At 44.7% G+C, this 22791-nt stretch overlaps 2 protein-coding genes across 10 annotated transcripts in view; one reads left to right on the forward strand and one right to left on the reverse strand.

Annotated features, from left to right (window-relative positions):
• LOC114785606 (NACHT, LRR and PYD domains-containing protein 12-like) overlaps positions 1-16971 on the reverse strand; it is a 438381-nt gene extending 421410 nt beyond the window's left edge. For 4 of the 9 annotated variants that reach the window (XR_003749083.1, XM_028972003.1, XM_028972010.1 and 1 more), the window contains exons 1-2: positions 14071-15844; positions 13649-13762 (exon numbers count right to left, since the gene is read on the reverse strand). Coding sequence is in view for 8 of the 9 variants with exons in the window: in XM_028972003.1 (XP_028827836.1) it covers positions 13649-13762; positions 14071-14132 (176 nt within the window). In the remaining variant the exon portion in view is untranslated. Of the gene's footprint in view, positions 1-4117; positions 5050-5733; positions 5781-7596; positions 7771-8042; positions 8217-8311; positions 8486-8631; positions 10436-13204; positions 13432-13648; positions 13763-14070; positions 15845-16088; positions 16166-16611; positions 16693-16912 lie in introns of those variants that run through there. The other 5 variants (XM_028972011.1, XM_028972006.1, XM_028972007.1 and 2 more) reach the window with 5 other exon arrangements.
• junba (JunB proto-oncogene, AP-1 transcription factor subunit a) lies at positions 58-2189 on the forward strand. Its single transcript, XM_028972471.1, has one exon. The coding sequence runs from the start codon at positions 193-195 to the stop codon at positions 1000-1002; it is 810 nt and encodes a 269-aa protein (XP_028828304.1). The 5' UTR covers positions 58-192; the 3' UTR covers positions 1003-2189.
• Positions 16972-22791: the final 5820 nt, after the last annotated feature.

Consider the following 22791-nt stretch of genomic DNA (forward strand, 5'->3'; position numbering starts at 1 on the left):
CGATGCGGGGCGGGGCGGGGCGGGGCGGGGCGAGGCGGCCGGGTATAAAGCGGCGCGTCCCCGGCGCGGCGGGCCACAGCGTTACGCCGAGGTCGGCCGGAGTGCGGAGGAGCGCAGCGGACCGTCGGCGCGGTACAGTAGCGTTCCCCTCTTTTACCGCGTAACGCTGGACGCGCCCGTACGTCCGCCAGCATGGAGCAGCCGTTTTATCATGACGACTCGTTTCTCTCTGCTTATGGCCACTCAGACCTCAAGCTCCTGAAGCAGAACATGAGCGTGGGCTTCGCCGAGCCCTACCGGACCTACAAGAGCCAGCTGCGCGGCGCCGAGCCGGACTTCTACCCGGAGGGCGCGTCGCTGAAGCTCGCCTCGCCGGAGCTGGAGCGGCTGATCATCCAGGGCGGCGGCGGGGTCCTCACGTCACCCGCGCCGGGACACTTCCTGCCCTACGGGCGGCCCATCACGGAGGAGCAGGAGGGCTTCGCGGACGGCTTCGTCAAGGCGCTGGACGAGCTGCACAAGATGAACCAGGTGCCGCCGCCCAACGTGTCCCTCGGACCCGGCGCCGGAGCCGACGGCCCGGTCTACACCACGCTCGGCCCCTGCGCGCCCAACACTACCGGCTACCCCAGCGCCACCATCAGCTACCTGCCGCACCCGCACTACCAGCAGCCCTTCCCGCCGCTCAAGGAGGAGCCGCAGACGGTGCCCGACCTCCAGAGCAGCGACGGCTCCCCGCCCGCGTCCCCCGTGGACATGGAGAACCAGGAGCGCATGAAGGCGGAGCGCAAGCGCCTGCGCAACCGCCTGGCGGCCACCAAGTGCCGCAAGCGCAAGCTGGAGCGCATCTCGCGTCTGGAGGACAAGGTGAAGGCGCTGAAGACGGACAACGCGGGCCTGAGCGGCGCGGCGGCGCGGCTGCGGGAGCAGGTGGCGCAGCTGCAGCAGAAGGTGCTGCGCCATGTGGGCAGCGGCTGCCAGCTGCACGTCAAGTCCTGCTGACGTCGGCGTCAGGTAGAAGAAAAGGAGAAGAAAAGAAGAAGAAAAAAACAAAAAAAAAGTTGCCCGGCGGGGTTGTCCATATAAGGGCAAGTTTGGGCCCGTGACGTCACGGCTGCCGGGAATCCCCGCCCACCTTACCGGCCACGTGGGTTCTGCGATCGTGGGAGGGCGGCGCGGGATTTTCCCCCACGACGCGCCGCTTTCGTACTTCCCAAAACAGACATAAAAGGAGCACTTTCCAGGGAGGCATGAAAACAGGGCCCACGCCTTTCCACTCGATGATGATGATGGTGATGATGATGGTGATTTCCACACGAGCAACTCGCATCATGATCTGTACATAACGTTTAATAAATATAAATATATATATATATACGCAAAAGGCCTTTTTATTTCAAGTATTTCCTAGGAAGGAGGCTTTTATCTGGTGTTTGAAGGTGGGCCTTCCTGGTGGAGCAGGTGATGGAGTGACGAGGGGGAGGATCTGAGGGGAACGTGGAGTGACACGCGTCCTCTGTATTTAACCATCGCCCTTGGGGTGGCACCTCGGCGGATTCGAACCCACAACCTTCCGGTTACGACTCCACTTACTCGCCCGCTAGGCCACCGTTGCCCCAAAAATGTCACCAAAACTGAAACTGAGCTGATGGATTCTGCCGTATTTCTCCACGGTCCTGACTCAGCAGATACCACACCGTTACCCGGGGTAACGATGCCTCTGTAGGGGATGGGACATTGGACATGGCAGAGCGGTAAAAGTGTCCTCCGTTTCCCAGACCGGGGTCGCTGTTAGAATTACAATATCCTTACGGTCATTGTACAATTTACGTCAAAATTAGAAGACCCGGGTTCAAACCCCACTTACTACCATGGTGTCCCTGGGTGTCTCCAGGGGGGGACTGTCCCTGTCACTACTGATTGTAAGTCGCTCTGTATAAATGCTGTAAATGGAATCTGCTGAATCTGTATTTTTGATGCCTGTAACTGTATGTGAATAAGGGCGGTCGGTGTAAGTGGGCGTGTTCGGATTCATCATTAACATATAAATATGATGGCAGTGACGCCATCTGGTGGTGGAGCATGGAACAGAGCATGAAAAACCTGGAACGTAACAAGTTAGATTTACTCGCGTCATTGTAATTACTGAGTAGCTTTTTAGAAATAGGTTTTAAACTATTTAAACTGTACTTGAGTGTCTTTTTCATGCCGATTCTGTTTAAATGACATTTAAAATAAATAACAGCCTAACAGAGGAGCTGCAGTGGAAGACGGGCCGGAGAGACACGAATGGGACAAGAATAAAGGGACCAACACCACAGGGCACGAATCCCGGGCGAACTCTGCTGAAGTTGCGCCCGTTTACATGACAGCAGCTGCAGGTATAAAACCCGGGTGGCCCAGCGGGTAAAGAAACAGACCCGCAATCAGCAGGTTGGTGGTTCGAAGGTGACACTCAGGTGCCACTGAGTCAAGTCCCCCCGGTGTCAAGCACCATCTTTATTATCAAAGGTGGGAAAAGCACTGAAAAAAAGGAATTAAACAAAATTATCTTTACTTCTACTCAATTCTACTCATATAAAAAAAATGTCTTGTTTACTTCAAGTACTTGAATCCAATTAAACACTAGTGGTTTTTATTCAAGTTTTAGTTAGAATTATGTACAAACTATGTTTAGAACACCCATATAAAACATGTTGTAGTTGTATGGTCCAACTCAAACATTACAATAAAAAAAAGAGAAGATAAAGTATCCAGAAATGTGAAAAAGTTCAACAATTTCAACATTCTGCGCTTTTTATTCTTTCTATAACAGAACATAAATATATCAGTCGTCTTTACTGAAAAAAAAAAAAAATAATGCGTCCTATCCCACAGAATACTACAGTATTGGAGTGCACTTGTGGCTAAAACAGCTGATTGGACCTGATTTGGAAAGACATCCTGCTCCAGAGCGCTCTTCAACTCAGACTGGGGCGATGGACCATCTTTCAGCAGGACAACAACCCAAAGCACACAGCCAACATACCAAAGGAGTGGCTTCAGGACAACTCTGTGAATGTCCTTGAGTAGCCCAGCCAGAGCACAGATTTGAATCTGGTGAGGTCTTAAAATGTCTGTGGACCAAAGCTTCCCATCCAACATGATGGAGCTTGAGAGGTGCTGCAAAGATGAATAAGTGAAACTGGTCAAGGATACGTGTACCAAGCTTGTGGCATCATATTCAAAAAGACTTGAGGCTGTAATTGTGCCAAAGGTGAATCAACAAAGTATTGAGCAAAATTTGAGAAAACTAATATACATGCAATTCCTCAGTTTCTGTAGAATTGTGACGAAAAAATGCATTTAATCAATTTTGGAATAAGGCTGTAACATAACAAAATGTGTAAAAACTGATGCACTATGAATAGTTTCTGGGTGCACTGTACAGGATATTCTACTTACTACCACATGCTTTCAAGCTGAAGGCTGTAAAAGTTCAGGCTGCAAAAACTGATGCTAATTTCTGTAACAGCAGTCAAGTTGTCATTTTTGTCGAACTACTTGTGAATTTGTTAAAACAAATACTCGGAGCATCATAGTTTTCATCACAAGTAGCAGAATAACGTGAAGAATTCCACGATACCTTTTCATTGGTGGTTGGATTTTTCCTGCATTTAATTTTAATCAGCAATGAGGGGGTTTCCAATGTAGCCAAGAAAAATACAGGGTGGCCCATTTAAATGGAGACACCTTAATAAAATGGGAATGGTTGGTGACATTGAACACATTTTATAAGTGGTCAGAACTCATGAAAGAATAAAGTTATGTTAAAACCAATTGTTTTGCACACCATTGTTTTTCTTGTGAAATTACCAATAAATTTGATGTGTCACATGACCCTCTTCCTATTGAAAAAAACAAAAGTTGGATCCAAGATGACCGACTTCCACTATGGTCACCACCCGTCTTGAAAAGTTTGCCCCCTCACATATACTAATGTGCCACAAACAGGACGTTAATATCACCAACCATTCCCATTTTATTAAGGTGGATCCATATAAATGGCCCAGCCTGTACTTGGGTGAAAATGTACTTGAATAAAAAATTAATTACTCCAAAAACAACTCAATTACAGTAACGTGATTAAATGTAATTTATTATTTTCCATCTCTGTTTAGTATCGATATTGAGTCTGAAATTTCAGTATCTTGACGAGCCTACATTGTGCCACCAGGCGGTTAAAGAATTTTAACTCCCGAGATATTCCAACATGTACAAGGCATCTCCTTCTACCCTCATTTATCTACCAATGGTTACATGTTACATTCCTGAGTCTAGTGAAGGTTTATTTCTCATGTCTGCTGCAGGAGACTCCAGTGAACATGAAGGAAACATCAAGAGAATCAGAAACACAGTAGAACATTGACCAGGTTCCTCTCTGTTACAGCTGTTTTCAAGGTAACAGTGTGTGTGTGTTGGAGGTGGTGATCAGTGTGACTGCTGAAGATGATCCTGCAGGTACAGGACGTTATTATATCTCACACAGGGTCACTGAGGAGCTATATCTTAAAACCCCAAACCCTGGGTAGAGGGGTTCAGTGAATGTGGAGTGGAACGTGTGCAGGTGGGTCAGTTTATCAGAGGAGATGCTGTAGAAGGTCAGATACCCGGCCGACCAGTCCAGATACACACCTACTCTGTTGGAGCTGGAGGGCGTGGCAGGTATTTTAGTGCTGATACTATTGTGTCTGACAGAGTAACTGTTTTTATAGCAGATCAGAATCCAGGACTTGTTATTGTCTCCAAGACGACAGGCACTCCTGAGTCCTGTCCTGCTGATTCCTTTATACGTCACTCCTATATTAACACGGTCTCCACTCCTCTCCACCTCCCAGTAACAGCGTCCAGACACGCCCTCTCTACACAGAACCTGCAGCCAGACATCAAATCTCTCTGGATGATCAGGATACGGCTGCTTCTCTTTCAGACTCGTCACCTTCCTGTTCCCCTCAGACAGGAGAAGTTCTCTGTTTGCTGTGTTGGGGTCCAGTGTGAACTTACAGGCATCTGCAGATAAGAACAGAACATTAACATCAGAACAAGCTGTGTGTGTGTGTGTGTGTGTTTCCTGTTTCTAGTTGATATCTTGACACTTTCACTCTGGAGTGACCTCATCATTTACACAACCAGTAGGTTGGAGGAGGAGGAGGAGAATCTTCATCTGTCTGCTACTGGACCATCTGGATTTTTGACCTGTGACCTTTGACCTCCATGCTGCAGTGATGCTGCTGCTCCTTCACTTCTTAACTACAGAGTCAGTAAACCTTCATCAGGAGAAGTCAGTAGGTGGGTGATGGTGATCAGGAGCTTTTATTCATTTCCCATGATGGGAACGCTGGATCCAGTCTGTGCTGTGGACTAAGGTGGGTAACGTCTGTATATTTTTATCTGCTGTAATAAAGATCAGGACGATTGAGGAGAATCAGGAGCGTCTCCAGCTGAAGAGTTCAGATCATGTCTTCATGTTGGTTCTGGTCATGAACATGTGACTTTTCTCCAGTATCTCCAGTCCAGCAGCGTCACCTCTCAACCAATCACACTTCTTACAACTACCAGCTACAGAGACACACACATCACCTCTCATGCTGCTGAGCTGAAGAACATTTCAATCATCAGAACCAGAAAAGTAGTTCTGACACAAACACATCTTCAAAATCCACTGTGACTTTACCAGAAGACAGAAGAACTTACATTTCTGAAGACCAGACTTCAACCAGCATTCATCATCATGGTCAACACTTACTAAATAAACTCAGACATGCAGCAGAACCAGTCAGATCCATTCTAGCAGAGCTGAAGAACCCCATCAGCAGCTGTTCAGCTCCTGCAGGATGTGACTGTAGTGAGTGTAGAGCTGCTAATAATGACTGTAGATTGTATGCTGATCCCCCAGAAACTCGGCTAATATGATTCTAACTTGGTCTTTTCTTGCTTGAAGGCCATTTTCTCTGCACTTTGTGAACATCCATCTATAACCAGGCATTTTCCCCGGACCTTGTAACTGGTCCTGGATGAAGTCTGTGTCGTCCTTCCGTCAGAAGATGAGTCCGGCTGATTAGAATCCCGTGTCTATGTGCAAGAGCAGCAATAATTTCACTGTATTACATTCCAAAATGAAAATTAAACTTGATTAGCTGAGTCCTCTCTGACTCCATCTTGAAGTGCATCTTGAGATTTTACAGATTAAAATGAATTTAGAATAAATTATTTTAATTAACAGCGCAGTTCATGGTATTTAGGGTCTCTGTACTCTACCCTTTATTAAGTAACTAACTGTAGATCAGTGAACCAGCACCGTCTTACTAATGTTAATTTGACTAATTTGTTAGAAGAAAAGGGATGATTACATATCCATATTCATATCTTACTGGAGACCTCTGTACCTGGAATAAGAGACTTAATATGAACATGTTCCTGGTACATCCCATCTCTTTCAGACAAGGTCTGATAAAATGGTTCAGGAGATGATTGCTGAGAATATTATTTTCCATCAGGCCTTGTAACTATGACAAATCTGGGACATTTTAAACAAGAGACACATGGACAATATCATTAAAAAGATGAATTTGATTGAACGAGTAAAGATACTTTACAGCAGCGCCTTTCTTCTCTAATGTTGATGTGAGTAATGTGATGTGGATTCTAACCCTAGTCTGTTATCTCCACCAGCCTTGGTCTTGGTCTTGGTCAGGGACGGAATTGGACTCATTTTCAGCCCTGGAATTAAATGTCTCAGACCGGCCCACTTTACATCACGACCTGTTATTAATAAAATCATGTAATTATAACTATATATGTTACGTCTACAATAGCGCCCTGTTTTGTAAAACCGTGTAATTCAGTGTTTTTTTATAAAATATTTCATGTTCAGTGCAAGTAAGGGTCACTTCACCATGTAACTATTTCAACGTGAGATACATCTCCAACATAATTCTATTCAACAATATCAGAATATTTATTCTGTTCAAATAAGTATTCACAGATATCCAACTTAATAAATAAAAATAGGAAATAAAAATGTAATTAATAAAAAGTGCACCTCTGCTAGGAAACAGTTCCATCACAACTCAGAATTCACAAATATGAGAAGATGAGTTAAAGGGCAAATCTCCACCAACCTCTTTACAATATCAGAACGTATCAAGTAGCAAGAAAATTAGTGTTAGAATTGTAAAAAATTGCTCTGTTCTTTGCAGGTTTGTTATTGACAGTATAACATAACTTTCTCATAACTTTCCATCGTCCTCGCCCCTAAAACATGAATAACCGCCTGAGCAGCGCACTGGTCTCTGCGACTTGGTTTATTACAGGATCATTGTCCAAAGACATGAGACTTTCTGTCTCAGTGCACAGTACAAGACAACATATGTGGCGTCGCATCATACTATTGTTTAAATGATAGAACGTTGTTATATGCCACACGCCACACGATTCACCCACTTGATAATGAACTAACACACACACACACACACTCACACACACACACACACATACATACACACACATTCACACACACACACAAACACACACACACACACACACACACACTCTTACTTGAGCTTCTCCAGCTTGCAGTGTGGATCCTGCAGTCTGGCTGTAAGCAGCTTCACTCCTGCTTCTCCTGGATGGTTGTAGCTCAGATCCAGCTCTCTCAGGTAGGAGGGGTTTGAACTCAGAGCAGAAGACAGAAACCCACAGCCACGTTCAGAGATGCAGCAGCCTGACAAGCTGGAGGATAATAAACTCACACAATCATGCATTGTTCATGTAAAGAAGTCTTATATTTGCATGTTTGTGTCTAGTGTTGTTTGTGGTGAAGGGAGGAACAGAGCTGAGTTACTCCACTTCTCCAGTAAAGATTCACTAAAGCAAAGTTTTACTTGTAAATGAGGGTAGAAAGATTATCAAGAAGGTCCAGAAGGTGCAACACGTCCTAACATGACACAGTCTGCTCTGGTGAGAGTTTACTGGTCCATATGACTGACTGTCCCATAACTGACCCCAATATCTCCAGTTTACAGTGTGGACTCCCCACTCCAGTAGAAAGTGTCTCCACTCCTGAATCCTGCAGGTCGCTCTCACTCAGGTCCAGGTGTCTCAGGTGGGAGGAGCCTGAGCTCAGAACTGAGGCCAGAACTTCACAGTGTTGGACTGTGAGAAAGCAGAACCTCATCCTGTAAAGAAAGACCTGAAGTCAGAACTAGAAAATAAAATGTTCAGATTATTATTCAGATCTTCATCAGCATGAAGTAACTGCAGTGAAATTTACCTCAGTGTCTCCAGTTTACAGTGAGGACTCTTCAGTCCAGATAAGATCAACTTCACTCCTGACTCCTGCAGGTCACTGTTACTCAGGTCCAGATCTATCAGGGTGGAGTTTACTGACTGGAGGACTGAAGCTACAACTTCACAGGACGAATCTGTGAGTTTACAGCCAGAGAGTCTGAAAAGCAAACAGAAGGTTTCATTTTAAAGAAGCTTCTTATTAATCAACCAGCCAATAATCAATTAATAATGAATATTGATATAATCTATAAATGATGTTCCTGAATATGAAACATCCAGGATATTCAGCTGATTCTCACTCACACAGCCTTTCTGCAGCACCTCACAGCTGGGATCAGCCTCCTCCGACCCTCATCTGATGTTCTGTAGCTCTTCAGGTCCAACACATCCAGCACCTGTCCTGATATCTGCAGCATGTAGGCCAGAGCTGAGCAGTGTACAGGAGAGAGATGTTCCTTCTGTCTCTCACCCTGATCTTTCTTCAGGAAAGCCTGGATGTAATCCTGAACTGAGCTGTCCTTCATTTCTATCAGGCAGTGGATCAAGTTGATGCATCTATCAGGTGAGATGTTCTTCGTCTGCATCACTTTAAGATTTTGGATGGTTCTCTTGATGCTCTCTGAGCTGCTCTCGGTGTGGCTCAGCAGGCCTTGCAGGAGTTTCTGGTTGGACTCCAGTGAGATGCCATGGAGGAAGCGGACAAAAAGGTCTAAGTGTCCATTTCTACTCTGCAGGGCTTCATTCACTGCAGCCTTCAGCAGGTCAGTCAGAGATAAAGCTGCAGGTTCTGATCTGCCCTTTCTTCTGAGGAACAGTTTCAGTACCTTCATGTTCTTCATCATAAATGAGTAAAAGATAAAGAAGGCAGCGAGAAACTCTTGGATGCTCAGATGCACAAAGCAGTAGACCTTCTTCTGAGAAAACAAAGCCTCTTCCTTAAAGATCTCAGTGCACATGCCAGAGTAGACAGAAGCTTCATCCAGATCAATGCCGCACTCTTTCAGGTCCTCCTCATAGAACAGGAGGTTGCCCTTCTGCAGGTGTTCATATGCCAGTGCAGATAATTTGATGATCACATCTTTATGTGACTCCAGGAGTCTCCTTCTGTCCATCTCACTCCTCTCATCATACTTCTGGTTCTTCATGTTGGTCTGGATGATCAGGAAGTGGATGAACATCTCAGTCAGCGTTCTGGGGATTTCTTGACTCTCGTCCTGGAGCAAAAGATCCTGAAGAACAGTGGCTGAGATCCAGCAGAAGACGGGGATGTGACACATGATGTAGAGGCTCCTTGATGTCTTGATGTGGGAGATGATTCTGTCGGCTTGAGTCTCATCACTGATCCTCTTCCTGAAGTACTCCTCCTTCTGAGGGTCATTAAAGCCTCGTACTTCTGTTATCTGGCTGACATACTGAGCAGGGATCTGATGGGCTGCTGCTGGGCGTGAGGTGATCCATATGAGAGCAGAGGGGAGGAGATTCCCCTCAATCAGGTTTGTTAGCAGAGAGTCCAGTGATGCTGTCTGTGTGACGAGGCTCAACTTCTCATTCTTCTGGAAATTCAGAGGAAGTCGACTTTCATCCAAGCCATCAAAGATGAACACCACCTTCCAGGAAACGTACTCCCTTTTCTCCACGCCTTTCAGCTCAGGGTGGAAGTCCAGCAGAAGATGATCAAGACTGTACTGGGAGTCTAGAAGTAAATTCAGCTCTCGGAACGGAAGAACAAACATGAAATCTACGTCCTGGTTGGCATTTCCCTCTGTCCAGTCAAGAAGGAACTTCTGCACAGAGACGGTTTTTCCCATGCCAGCGATGCCCTTGGTCAGCACACTTCTGATGGGTCTCTCTCTCCCAGGTAAAGCTTTGAAGATGTTGTTGCAGTTGATGGCCGTGTCTTCTGCTGTTGGGGTCCTGGACATCGTCTCTATCTGCCAAACCTCATGTTCACTGTTCACCCCTTCACTCTCTCCCTCTGTGAGGTAGAGCTCTGTGTAGATCCTGTTCAGGAGGGTCTGGGCTCCTGGCTTCACGATGCCCTCACATATGCACTCCACCTTCTTCTTCAGACTGGCTTTATGACCCAGGAGAACATGGTGCAGGACAGCTGCAGGTTCAGAGAAAGAGTTTAAATAGTTAAAATAAAGCTACATGACGTCTTTTAGTACAGGTCTTGTTTCAGTTCTTAATATCACTCTATATATCACTCTCATATCATATCTATATCGCTTCTATATATCACTTTATCTCTCTCACTCTCTATATGTTACACATTTTATGTTATATGTTTGCAATATTTGCACATTAGTTCCACTTGAATACTTGCAATATTTGCAATATTAAGGTCTATAGTCTATTGTCGCAAAAGCATTTCACTGCATATAATATTGTGTATGACTGTGTATGTGACAAATAAAAGCACTCTCAGGCGTCGCTGGCTCCACCCCGCCCCTCCATGTTAAACATGAGGCCACCCCGTCCTCAAAACCGGGGATTCAAGTGTGACTTCAGGTCACGGGGAGGGTAGCTGAGACCCAAACTCAAAACCTGGCCACCAGCTTCAGACAGGGGACAAAGCAGTCATAAAAAGCACTGCCCGGCTCCCCCTTCATGCAAAGCACTGCGTGTTTTTATTCTCGCTCCATCCTATTCTGGACCTCAGACGGTTCAGATTCAGAAGGCTCACTCACAAGGGCCTTTTTTGCTCGGTCCGTCCCCTGCGACTGGTTCACTACAGTGGACCTGCAGGATGTGTAATTTCACAGGAATCTATCCTGACCATGACAGGCGCCCGGGGAGCAGTGTGTGGGGACGGTGCTTTGCTCAGTGGCACCTCAGTGGTACCTCGGGATTCGAACCGGCAACCTTCTGATAATGGGGCCGCTTCCTTAACCGCTAGGCCACCACTGCTTAAAGGCACCGCCTCCCTGTGCCTGCTGGGACTCATGGCCTCTACTATAGCGGTGGTTCCGCTGGGTCTGTTAAACATGAGGGATGTTCAGTGCTGGGTCTTGTCCCTGCCGGCACCTCGTCCGTTCTGTCACGGTCTCGCTGGTGGCGGAGGGCGGGCAATTATTTGTTGCAGCGCTGAAGCAGCACGACTGATCTTCAACCTTCCCAAGTTCTCCACACCGCCCCTCTGCTACGTTCCTCCACTGGCTCCCAGTAGCTGCACGCATCAGGTTCAAAATACTGATGCTGGCCTACAAAGCCAAACATGGAGTAGCACCATCCTACCTCACAGCCCTTATTACACCTCGCACTGCACCTCGTATACTCCGAGCCTCCAGTACTGCTCGCCTGGTCCCTCCATCTCTGAAGGTAAAAGGAAGACGCTCATCTAGACTCTTCTCCGTCTTGGCCCCTCGGTGGTGGAATGAACTTCCAGCTCAGTCACTGAGCACCTTCACACGGCAGCTCAAGACCTTCCTCTTTAGAGAAGATTTAGATGAACTTGTAACCTTCTTCTCGTCTGACTTCTGTATAGAAACTAGAACAGAGTGAATAAAAAGATTGTATTCATAGTTGGGGGTCCTAGTGAACCAGAACTGACCACTTCATCCATGGTGACATGGAAGAACGTTCTGGATAAGGGCGTCCAAATGGCACAAATGTAAAAGTAAGTGCAAGAAACGGCTGCCATGCCGAGGTGTAAAGAAGAGGATGACGCTCGCTGAGGCACATGATGTCTGTTCCTGACAGGTTGTTCCGGGTGGTTTTCTGCATGCCAAAAATACCTCCCTTTATTAAACTACAAACATCATGAATCTATAGAACCAAAGTCACTAGTAGAGCTAGACAGCTAGTTATATCTGTCTATCATCTACACAGTTATTACACGGCACATTATTCTCTTTAAAATGTGACCCAGAGGGAACGTATACAGATTAAAGAAGGCGGGTCCCAGAATGGATCCAGTGTTGCTGATCACCCTTCACATGCGGGGAAATCAGCGGGTTGGATGGAAATAGGGGAATGTTGCATGTTGGGATGTGTTACATGGGGGTTAAACATAGTTTAGTGTAGGAGGATGATTAGGTACTGACTCCATCAGTCAGTCAGAGTAAATTAAAAAGTGGGCGTGTTGTACTGTTGACTCCGCCTACCATCGTGTACAAATAGAGATTCCGAGATTGACTGCCGAGTCTTTCTTATTCCCAGTTCACTGAAGGCTCACCACATTATTCAAATGTGCACACACACGCAGCTTTTCTACCTTCTACTTCGCGCGAAGATCTTCAGCTCTATCTGCAGCTAATGTGCCACCTGGTGGGACAACCAGACATTACAGGATGAAGGGCAAATGAAAGCAAATGAAATTTGGGAACTTCTGTACCAAACGTCAGCGAGCTGGATTAAAAAGACCAACGGGCCAGAAGTGGTCTGCAGGCCGTAGTTTTCCCACCGCTGAGCTAAACCAACTCAGCACCATTCCTGAGAGCCCAACCCAATTTTCTAGCCTACTAACCATGGCAAAAATGTCCCTGTTTACAATATTAGAGAAATACGCTTTTCTCACTGAGCCTAATCTGATGTTATAACGGTGAAGACACTCTTTGAAAACGTCGTATTCAACCTGAATCTTAGTTTTCCACCAACGGCGCTCAGCTTTCCCGCATTCTCTCTTCTGATTGGCTTCCGCTCAGGCATTTCTCCACTTCTGATTACTGGTAACAGCCTCATTTATTAAGGCTTTCATCTACATTTGGAGACCTGGAGACGGCCTCCATAAACACAGAACTTTATTTTCATTCATGTAAATAGTATAAAATATACAATAGAAATCTACATTTTATTTGATTACTTTAATCTCCATTAACCAGTATGGCTGAAATGTGTCCTGTGGTCCTGAAAGAACATAAAATCTACATCTTACCATCTTCTGCTCTACTGTCTGGAGGACATGAGGCTGTGGTTGGGTGTGGAACCAGTTCTGTTCTGCATCTCTTTCCACACTGGGGACACCCATAATCTCCTGGTGTTCCAGACTGGTCCCAGTTACTGCTGATACATGGTCTACAGAACCTGTGTCCACAGCTGATAGAGACTGGGTCCCTCAGTACCTCCTCACACAGTCCACACCTGGACTGGTCCTGGGTCAGGCTGTACAGAGACAGGAATCCAGATCAACCAGGTCAGACAAGAAAAGCAGCTACAGATCTACAGTCATCATATTTATACTAGAAATGAAGTACAAATTACTCCTCAGATCTGGACTCACTGGATCAAAACATCCTGACTTCAGATCATTTTAGAACAGATTTATCTCAACCTGAGACACTTTACATTTAAATCTTACTTCTAAATAAATTCAGCTCACCTGGGGTCAAAGTTCTCTGGTTCCATGCTAAAAACAGGAGGGATAACCATGGAGTTGTTGCTCTTCGTGGACACACAGCTGAACGGTGGAGATGGTGATCTGTGTCTCTGTAGACTGGAAACATGAAAAGAGACGTAAAGATCTGATCATCTCAGTACAGCAGCAGGTCTACAGGTCTGCAGCACGACTCTAGTAAAATCTAAACTGGTGCACTGTTCACATGTATAATTAATGACATGATCAGCTTCTACTGGATCTATTCATGCTTCATCTTCTTCTATAATTCACCACAATTACAAGTGAGAGAATCACACAAGAAAATCTGACAGTGACAAAAACCATATTATAAACTTGTGGGTAAACTTTTCAGCTTTAAAAGTCTTTTAAGCAGCAAATCTGAGGTCTTCTGGGAACCTCCTGACCTGGGCTGCAGTGACCCATCACTGATATCAGCCTGGTGGCTGCTGGAGCCAGATCTCTTCATGGTCCCACAGCTGGGGACCTGTGTCTGTTGAGGCCCTTTTCATTTACATTTACATTTACAGTAGCTACCAGACGTCCTTATCCAGAGCTTACAATCAGTAGTTACAAGGACAGTCCCAACCTGGAGACACTCAGGTTTAAGTGTCTTGCTCAGGGACACGCTGGTAGTAAGTGGGGTTTGAACCTGGGTCTTCTGGCTCATAAAGGGTAGTGATGGGCAGTTGGTTACTTTCACCATCCACAGACGTGCCAACAAGATGGTGTGTTATGGGGTGGGTGGCGCTCCTCCAGTTTTGGGAGAGGCTTCTGCTAGGTTGGGTGGTGTGTTTATTTCAGTTATTTATTCTCCTTTTTTGCTTTATTATGTTTTTTTATTTTATTTTTCACTGAGTTTACTTCACTTCCCAATTTATTGCAGAGTTATAGATGACTTTCCTCTTTTTTAAATTTATGACCAGGGCTAATTCTGTACTGATGCCAGGTGGGGCCAACATTTTATTTACTAGTCTCAATTTTAGGGGCTTAACAATCCTATAAAACGTAGTAAGATTTTTCATTATCTTCATCATGTAGGTGCCCATGTAATATTTTTACAAGAAACACATCTCAAACCCTCAGACCATATCAGACTTAAGAAGGGCTGGATCAATCAAACCTACCACTCTTCATTCTCAGGGAAAGCAAGAGGAGTAGCCATACTACTGCATAAATCTGTCCCTTTTGTACATACAAGTGTAGTATCTAACCCTAATGGGAGATTCGTGATTGTTACGGGCCAAATTCATAATACTTCTGTGGCTCTAATTAATATATATGCCCCCAATTACAATGATGAGGGTTTCTTCAAACGTCTCTTTTCATTGATTCCTGATTTGTCTATACATTATCTAATATTAGGGGGTGACTTCAATTGCTGGCTTAATCCCCACTTGGACCGCTCTTCTTCTGCAGTTTGTGCTCCTTCTAGGTCGGCTAAGGTTATTTTATCTTTTATGAAGAATTTGGTATTTTTGATGTCTGGTGCTTCTTTAATCCTACTAAATGGAAATACTCCTTTTATTCTCAAGTTCACCGTACTTTTACATGTATTGATCTTTTCTTGGTGGATAATAGATTACTCGCATCTATATCAGACTGTAAATATGATGCCTTTGCATCAATCTCAATTAATATATTTTTCAAGAAATTTTGAACGAAGAGATTAGAAAGTTCATTACTCGACAGATAGACATTTGTTAGCTTGAATAAAACCCCAGATATATCAGTGTTTCAGTTGCGGGAAACCTTGAAGGCTTTATATAAGGGGGGGGGATTATCTCTTACTTAGGCTATGAATAGAAACGTAGAAAACACAAAAAGACTGAGTGTAAGTGGTGGTAATCACAAAGACAACTAGTGAGGAGATGAAGGGAAGAAATGTAAAGTATGGAGTACAAAGAAGAAACAATCATTAAATAAAATGTTTGTTGGGTTGAATTGATGGTACAGTGTATGATGTTGGATGATCTTTATTTGAGGAATAAGAGATGGAATGATGTGATGTTCATGTGTTCTACCACTAGATGGAGGGATGATGTTAGATTAGAACAAGTTAGACAACCAACTCTCCTTCTCAACTCACATCAGCAATCTTTCCCGCTCATGTAGATTCCTTCTCTACAATATCAGACGAATCCGCCCTTATCTGTCAACACAGGCCACCCAACTACTGGTTCAGTCCTTAGCAACCTCACGACTGGACTACTGCAACTACCTTCTAGCTGGTCTACCACTATGTACCATCCAACCTCTACAACTCATACAAAATGCAGCAGCACGACTGATCTTCAACCTTCCCAGGTTCTCCCACACCGCCCCTCTGCTACGTTCCCTCCACCGGCTCCCAGTAGCTGCACGCATCAGGTTCTAAATACTGATGCTGGCCTACAAAGCCAAACATGGAGTAGCACCATCCTACCTCACAGCCCTTATTACACCTCGCACTGCACCTCGTATACTCCGAGCCTCCAGTACTGCTCGCCTGGTCCCTCCATCTCTGAAGGTAAAAGGAAGACGCTCATCTAGACTCTTCTCCATCTTGGCCCCTCGGTGGTGGAATGAACTTCCAGCTCAGTCACTGAGCACCTTCACACGGCAGCTCAAGACCTTCCTCTTTAGAGAAGATTTAGATTAAATTGTAATTTTCTTGTTGTCGAACTTTGTGTACAGAATCTACAACAGAGTGAATAAAATAGATGTATTCATAGTTGGGGTCCTAGTGAACCGGAATTGATCTCTTCATCGATGGTAACTTGAAAGCACGTTGTAAGTCGCTCTGGATAAGGGCGTCTGCCAAATGCCATAAATGTAAATGTAAACAAGTTGTAGCAGGATGAAGGAGGTAAAAAAAAAGCACAACGTTAAAGCGGAATGTTGTCAATAGTCTTTAGTTTCAGGCATTAAAGTACAGTTTCTGGGATCCAGAACCCAGTCCATCTTACTTTTGTGGACCTTGATGTCCATAAAATGTCTCCCAATGGAAAGAAACAGGAAGTGAGAAGACCGGTTTCTTTTCTTCTCTTCTGTTTAAATATGATCGTAACAAAATTTATGTATAAATCAAACGTTTAAAAAATGTACAAAAAAAAATTAAAACCCGCGACACAAGGACATTATTTTCCACTCATAATCCGTGCTGTACATTTATTAATTAGTTTATTATAATTCACTTTACTCGACTGTACACTGTAGTGTGTAATAAATGTGAAGTAAACTGTATTTAAACAGTAAAAATGAACTTACTTTGTCCAGTTTTGTCCTCCTGGTCCTGCGCAGCTCTTTACTTTCACTTTTGATGACCGATCTGAGATCAGTTCCTGGACTTCCTGGTCTTGTTATTTTCAGGCTGAGGGGTGGAGCAGCAGAGCTGGAGTTCCACCAAGATCCTTATTAGAATGGTCCATTTCTCCTTAAATGCTGCAATACTCGTATTACGCCTGTAAATAGTCGAAATCTCTTTCATAAATTAACGTAAATCTGTATATGGTTATGATCCATCTATCCACTCAAAATTCTGAACTATTAGAAATACAGGATTCTTACACCTTTTCCAACCTCAAATTCCAACACTTTCCAAGCACTTTCAAGGTGCATTTTATTTCAAATATTACCACTACGTGACTGGGCCAACATCGTTTTTACTGTACAATATGTACATATGGTTAAGTATTCATATGTACATTATTGTCCAGGTGACTAGTTTGCAAGACCCCCTTCCCGATGGTGTTATATTAGTAAGGTCGTCCATAAAAACTACACAGCTGAGATTTCAGTGGCCCAAAGCTGATAAATCTCAGTATTCCTGCCAAGACGTGAACATTCATAATAAACCGGTGTGCTTATAAGCAAAGTTTAAAGGTGAATTGTACAGTAAAAACAGTGATGTGCTGGACAGGTAACACTTCATACTATTTGTACATGTCCTGTTTTACCCTGAACAGGTGAGTTTTCATTGGGCCAAACCTTTTAAATCTTATTTATCTCATCTGGAAATGCCCATATTCCTCATAAACCTACATGCATATGAGCAAAGTTCCCAGGTGAATTCTACAGTAAAAACGATGTCAGATAATGAGTAGTACTATTTCGAATAGTTCCAAATTTTGAGTGGATACATGGATCATCACCATAAACAGATTTTCTGACTTTATTTCTCGCAATTTAAGGTGGAACAGACAATTAGCAGCTGAGAATAACCGGGTAACTTCAGCGTCGGAGATGCATTCATGTCAATTAAATTATGCACATTAAGAAATTGTACTTAAATCTCACAACGACACGGATATGTTACGAAACTCAAATCTACAGATTCACAATCGTGTCTGTCGTATCTTTTCCCATCTCAAACGAGAGAAACTTTCCACCAGATGCCTACAAGCACGTCTTCTGCAACGATGGACAACTGTTGCTCAGACTGCACAGGAAGCTGTAACGGTGGGCAGCAATGGACGAATAAAACTTTATTTTATACAACAGGTCATGTTGAAGGTACCATTTCCCAGCACTTGTGACCATGTAGGCGGTGTGACCGTTGCTGTTTAAGGCTGAAGACCGTGAGGATGATTTACACAGGACCGTACACAGGACTGTAAAACCTGGACACTTTACATTTTATCACAGTGTCACATCTTCAGTTTCACCCCAAGGAAAAATACAATAAAATACTCACCAAAACGTGAACAGTGTACTCACTTTTTGAGGCCCATACATTTTCCCCTCCACACTTCCCCCCTTTTGATCATTATCATGATCACCACAATAGGGACAAAAATGTATATGACCCAAATGTAAGGTGAAGAGTACATAGTTACATAATAACAAAAATAACAAGAATAATAATGATAATCATAAGGCAAAATAATGAAAACAATTAAAAACAAAGCAATCAAGATATAGAATTATATGTTTGCATTGTTCTCATCTGAGGAGAAGTCAGATTCAAAGCAGGATGGATCAGTATATATTTCCCAAACATATTTTAGTGTTCTTTCAATGTAGTACTGAGAGTTCTGAGGTCATGATCAAATTCCACTTTTCTCTGGTAATAACATATCAACAGCGATGCAGTTCTGGAAGGCCTGAAGTTAGGTGACTTCAAGTTGTTCATGTACAGCTTTCTGTTCTGCATCTCTTTCCACACTGGGGACACCCATAATCTCCTGGAGTTCCAGACTGGTCCCAGTTACTGCTGATACATGATCTACAGAACCTGTGTCCACAGCTGATAGAGACTGGGTCCCTCAGTACCTCCTCACACAGTCCACACCTGGACTGGTCCTGGGTCAGGCTGTACAGAGACAGGAATCCAGATCAACCAGGTCAGTGTATTAACAAGAATTTCTGTGATCAAATCAAAATAGTTGTCAGCGTTTAGGCTAGAGACAACACTAACACCAAGGGAGACATATGTGGGGCTCTGAGTGGGCTTGCTAGTGACATTCACAGGTTCCTGGCATAAAATAATAGAAAACAGGACATCAGTACAGCAAAAATAAGTCAATTAGTAAAACAACCAACATTCATTGTGAAGGGCGTCAGTTGATGGGACATATCGGACGGGAACAGGAAGTGTGCAGTTGATCGTTAGTCGTGTACCAAGGGTAGCCTGCAAAGTCAAATGGTGGATAAAGAGTTCATGGGAAAACACACTTGTATGAGAGACCTGTAAGCATGATTAATATGGCATCAGGAAGCACTAGTTGGCACTTCGGAAGTTCTCTTCCTTCGTGAGAGGACGGGAAACAGAAGAGGTTATAGAGCTTGAGGAGGGGGTAGAGTTGGTGGGGACAGAGGTGGGGGTTGTACTGGCTGTCGACTGGTTGAAGTGTTCATGCCACGGAAGGATGGGGAGTATAATGATGATGCTGATGAGGAGCCTCTCAGGAACCAGCCATATATATGCGAAAAGGGTACCAGGGGCGAGGTTGATCCATGATGAGCTGGGTTGGTAGCTTGGCACGCTACGTGTTGCAGTAAGGACACAAGTTTCCTTACTGATCTTGCTTGGGTTTGCTATCTGCTCGGGTTGGAGGGCTTTCTGGTGCCACTGGAATCCTCTTACTGTGGGACGTGTGGATCCACGTGGCTCAGTCTGAGATCTTGACTGCTGTGTGGGCTGTCAGAAGGATCTGGAAGAGTCCCATTCAGCGTTTATGGTTGGGGCGAAGTCTCCTGGCTGGAAGTGATGGAGTTGGATCTCAGATTGTGGTGGAAGGCCAGCCACAACCTGGGAATGAATATCTGACACAATATCACACAATAATATGACACAATATCACACAATAATTTAACATGTTATTTTCACACAGGGCAGAGCACAACGAGGAAGTCCTTCTGGAGGGAGAGAGACCTGTGTTAGGTGGCATTGCAAACAAGATTTCATATGGACTCGAGCCAATACCGCTGCTTTTTCTCATTCTTATGTACATCAGGACAAGTGGTAGATCTTTAACACAATTTAGACCCGTATCTGCGCTACATTTAGCCAGTTTATTTTTAGTGTTCCATTTTCACTCAGCAGGGCTCGTGCCACTGCAAGGTGTCAACTTTAGATGTGGGGAATGCCTCCAACCACTATGGCCACATATGGAAGGAAAATTTAGTAGGCCTGGACACTCCACGTGTTTGGTCATGGAACAGCCAGAAGACAACTGTGAATCTTAGGTCTGACCTTGTTGATGCAAAAGCTTGACGCAAAAGCTGGACATAATCTGATAAAGGAAATGTTCTGTGACGCTGATGGATGCCACTGTCCAAAGTGGTGCGAGCTTGCTTTTCGACCTTGTATACCCCAGATGTATAAAGGCTTGTGAACTGTAATCAAGCGGGGGGAAGTTCTCTTGTGGGTTCCCCCGTGCGCTGTAAAATAAACTTGGATAATCAATTCAATTGACTTCCTAATGATCCTAGCAGCTATGTTGTCTGGGGCTCCCTGGTAGGGTCTCCCATGACAAATTGATCTTAGGCAAAGGTCGAGACAAAGAAAGGTTCAGAAGACCTTTTATAGAAAAATCAATAAAGAGTCGGTGAACCAGGCCTGGAGGATTACTGAGGTCCCACCCTGGAGCCAGGCCTGGGGTTGGGGCCCGTGAGCTTTCCCCCATGGGGCCCGGCCAGGCCCAGCCCGAACTGGATACATGGACTTATCCAACTGTGGACCCACCACCCACAGGAGGAACATGAAGGGTTCAGTGCAACATGAATCGGGTGGCAGCCGAGGCAGGAGTCTTGGTGGTCCGATCCCCGGACAAGGAAACTGGCTATTGGGACATGGAAAGTCACCTCTCTGGATGGGGAAGGAGCTGGAGCTTATAGAAGACGTTTAGCGGTACCAGCTAGATATAGTCGGACTCACCTCGACACATAGCATTGGCTCTGGAACCCAAGTCCTTGAGAGAGGTTGGACACTCTTTGCAGGAGTTGCTCTGGGTGAGAGGCGGAGGGCTGGGGTTGGCTTTTGTTGGCCCCAAGACTCTAAGCCTCTTTGTTGGGGTTTACCGCGGGGGAAGAGAGGGTAGGTTCCCGGTAGCTTCGGGTGGGGGAATGGGTCCTGACTGTTGTTTGCGCTTATGCGCCGAATACTCAGCTCAGACTACCCACCCTTTTTGGAGTCCCTGGGACGAGTGCTAGATAGTAATCCGACTGGGGGCTCCATTGTCCTGCTAGGACAATGACAGCATGACCTGGAGGGGCGTGACTAGTAGGAACGTTATTGGACTTTTGTGCAAGCCACAGTTTGGCCATAACGAACACCATGTTCGAACATAAGGATGCCCATCAGTACACTTGGTACCAGGGCAGCGTAGGTAGCAGGTCGATGATTGACTTTGTAGTCATATTTTCTGCGCACAGAAGTGGCACAAATTTACCTCCATATATACCTTTTTTGGGTGGCGCAGAGTGATGCCAGGGGTGGGGGCGCGTGTGACTCCCTACTCCCTATGCAGAGAACAAGAGCACTGGTGGGAAAAAACAGTAAAGGAGCGTCCTCTCGGGAGACACAATCTAAAATGCGGCAACACCTCAGTGACAATTTGAACTGCTACACCACAGACTGGCCGACCCTTTCGTATGGAAGGTTCCTGCCGCACGTCTACCTGCTGGTTATGTTCCATCAGACCACAACCTTGTTAATGTCTGTATGTGCAGGTTGACCAGGTTCAATGGTAGTTAACATAAGCATGTCCTGATCAAACACAAGCAGCAAGTCTGTACAAATCGCCGCAGAGGTGCTGCCATGTTTTAGATCATGTCTCAAGTGGACACTCGTTTACACCAGTTGCTGCGTAACACCAGCTGGCACGTGCATTTCCTGCAGGAAGTTTATATTGAGGAGCAGCTACAGGTCTCGTCGCTACGCCGAAACTGCGGTAATGGGCCAGAGCAGATTACTTTATCAGACATCGTTTTAGCCAGTTCAAGCATCTCTATAAAATTATCTTTAGTTATTTCCAACTGGCGTAGCCGGACATGAATGACTTATTTCAAAAACAACTTTAAAAATGACAAATTACTCCAAAAACGACTCAATTACAGTAATGTGAGTAAATGTAATTTATTATTTTCCATCTCTGTTTAGTATCGGTATTGAGTATCATTGTGCCACCAGGCGGTTAAAGCATTTTAACTCCCGATATATTCCAACCTGTACAAGGCTTCTCCTTCTACCCTCATTTATCTACCAATATGGTTAAATGTCACATTCCTGAGTCTAGTGAAGGTTTATTTCTCACGTCTGGTGCAGGAGACTCCAGTGAACATGAAGGAAACATCAAGAGAATCAGGAAACAATGAGAATCCAGAACCACAGTAGAACATTGACCAGGTTCTTCTCTGTTACAGCTGTTTTCATGGTAACAGTGTGTGTGTGTGTGTGTGTTGGAGCTCATTTTGCACATTCCTGCACATCTTGCACATGTTTGTCTTGTCTTGTGTGTCCTGTTTGAAATATCCAACATATCCACTTACAAGCGTCCTACATGATGCTGTCCAATTATGTCCTGTTCAATGTACAGAAAATGTTTACTTTCTCTTATAGAGATAACCTGCATGGTATTTAAGTTCTAGTTTTAGTTAGTATAGTTTAGTTTAGTGTGTATATACATATAGATTTTTCTTTTATG

Source organism: Denticeps clupeoides, chromosome 3 (assembly GCF_900700375.1).
Source record: "Denticeps clupeoides chromosome 3, fDenClu1.1, whole genome shotgun sequence".
Lineage (NCBI taxonomy): Eukaryota > Metazoa > Chordata > Actinopteri > Clupeiformes > Denticipitidae > Denticeps > Denticeps clupeoides.

Coding starts and splice junctions, on each gene's coding strand:
- junba (XM_028972471.1), top strand. CDS start 193: ATGGAGCAGCCGTTTTATCATGACGACTCGTTTCTCTCTGCTTATGGC.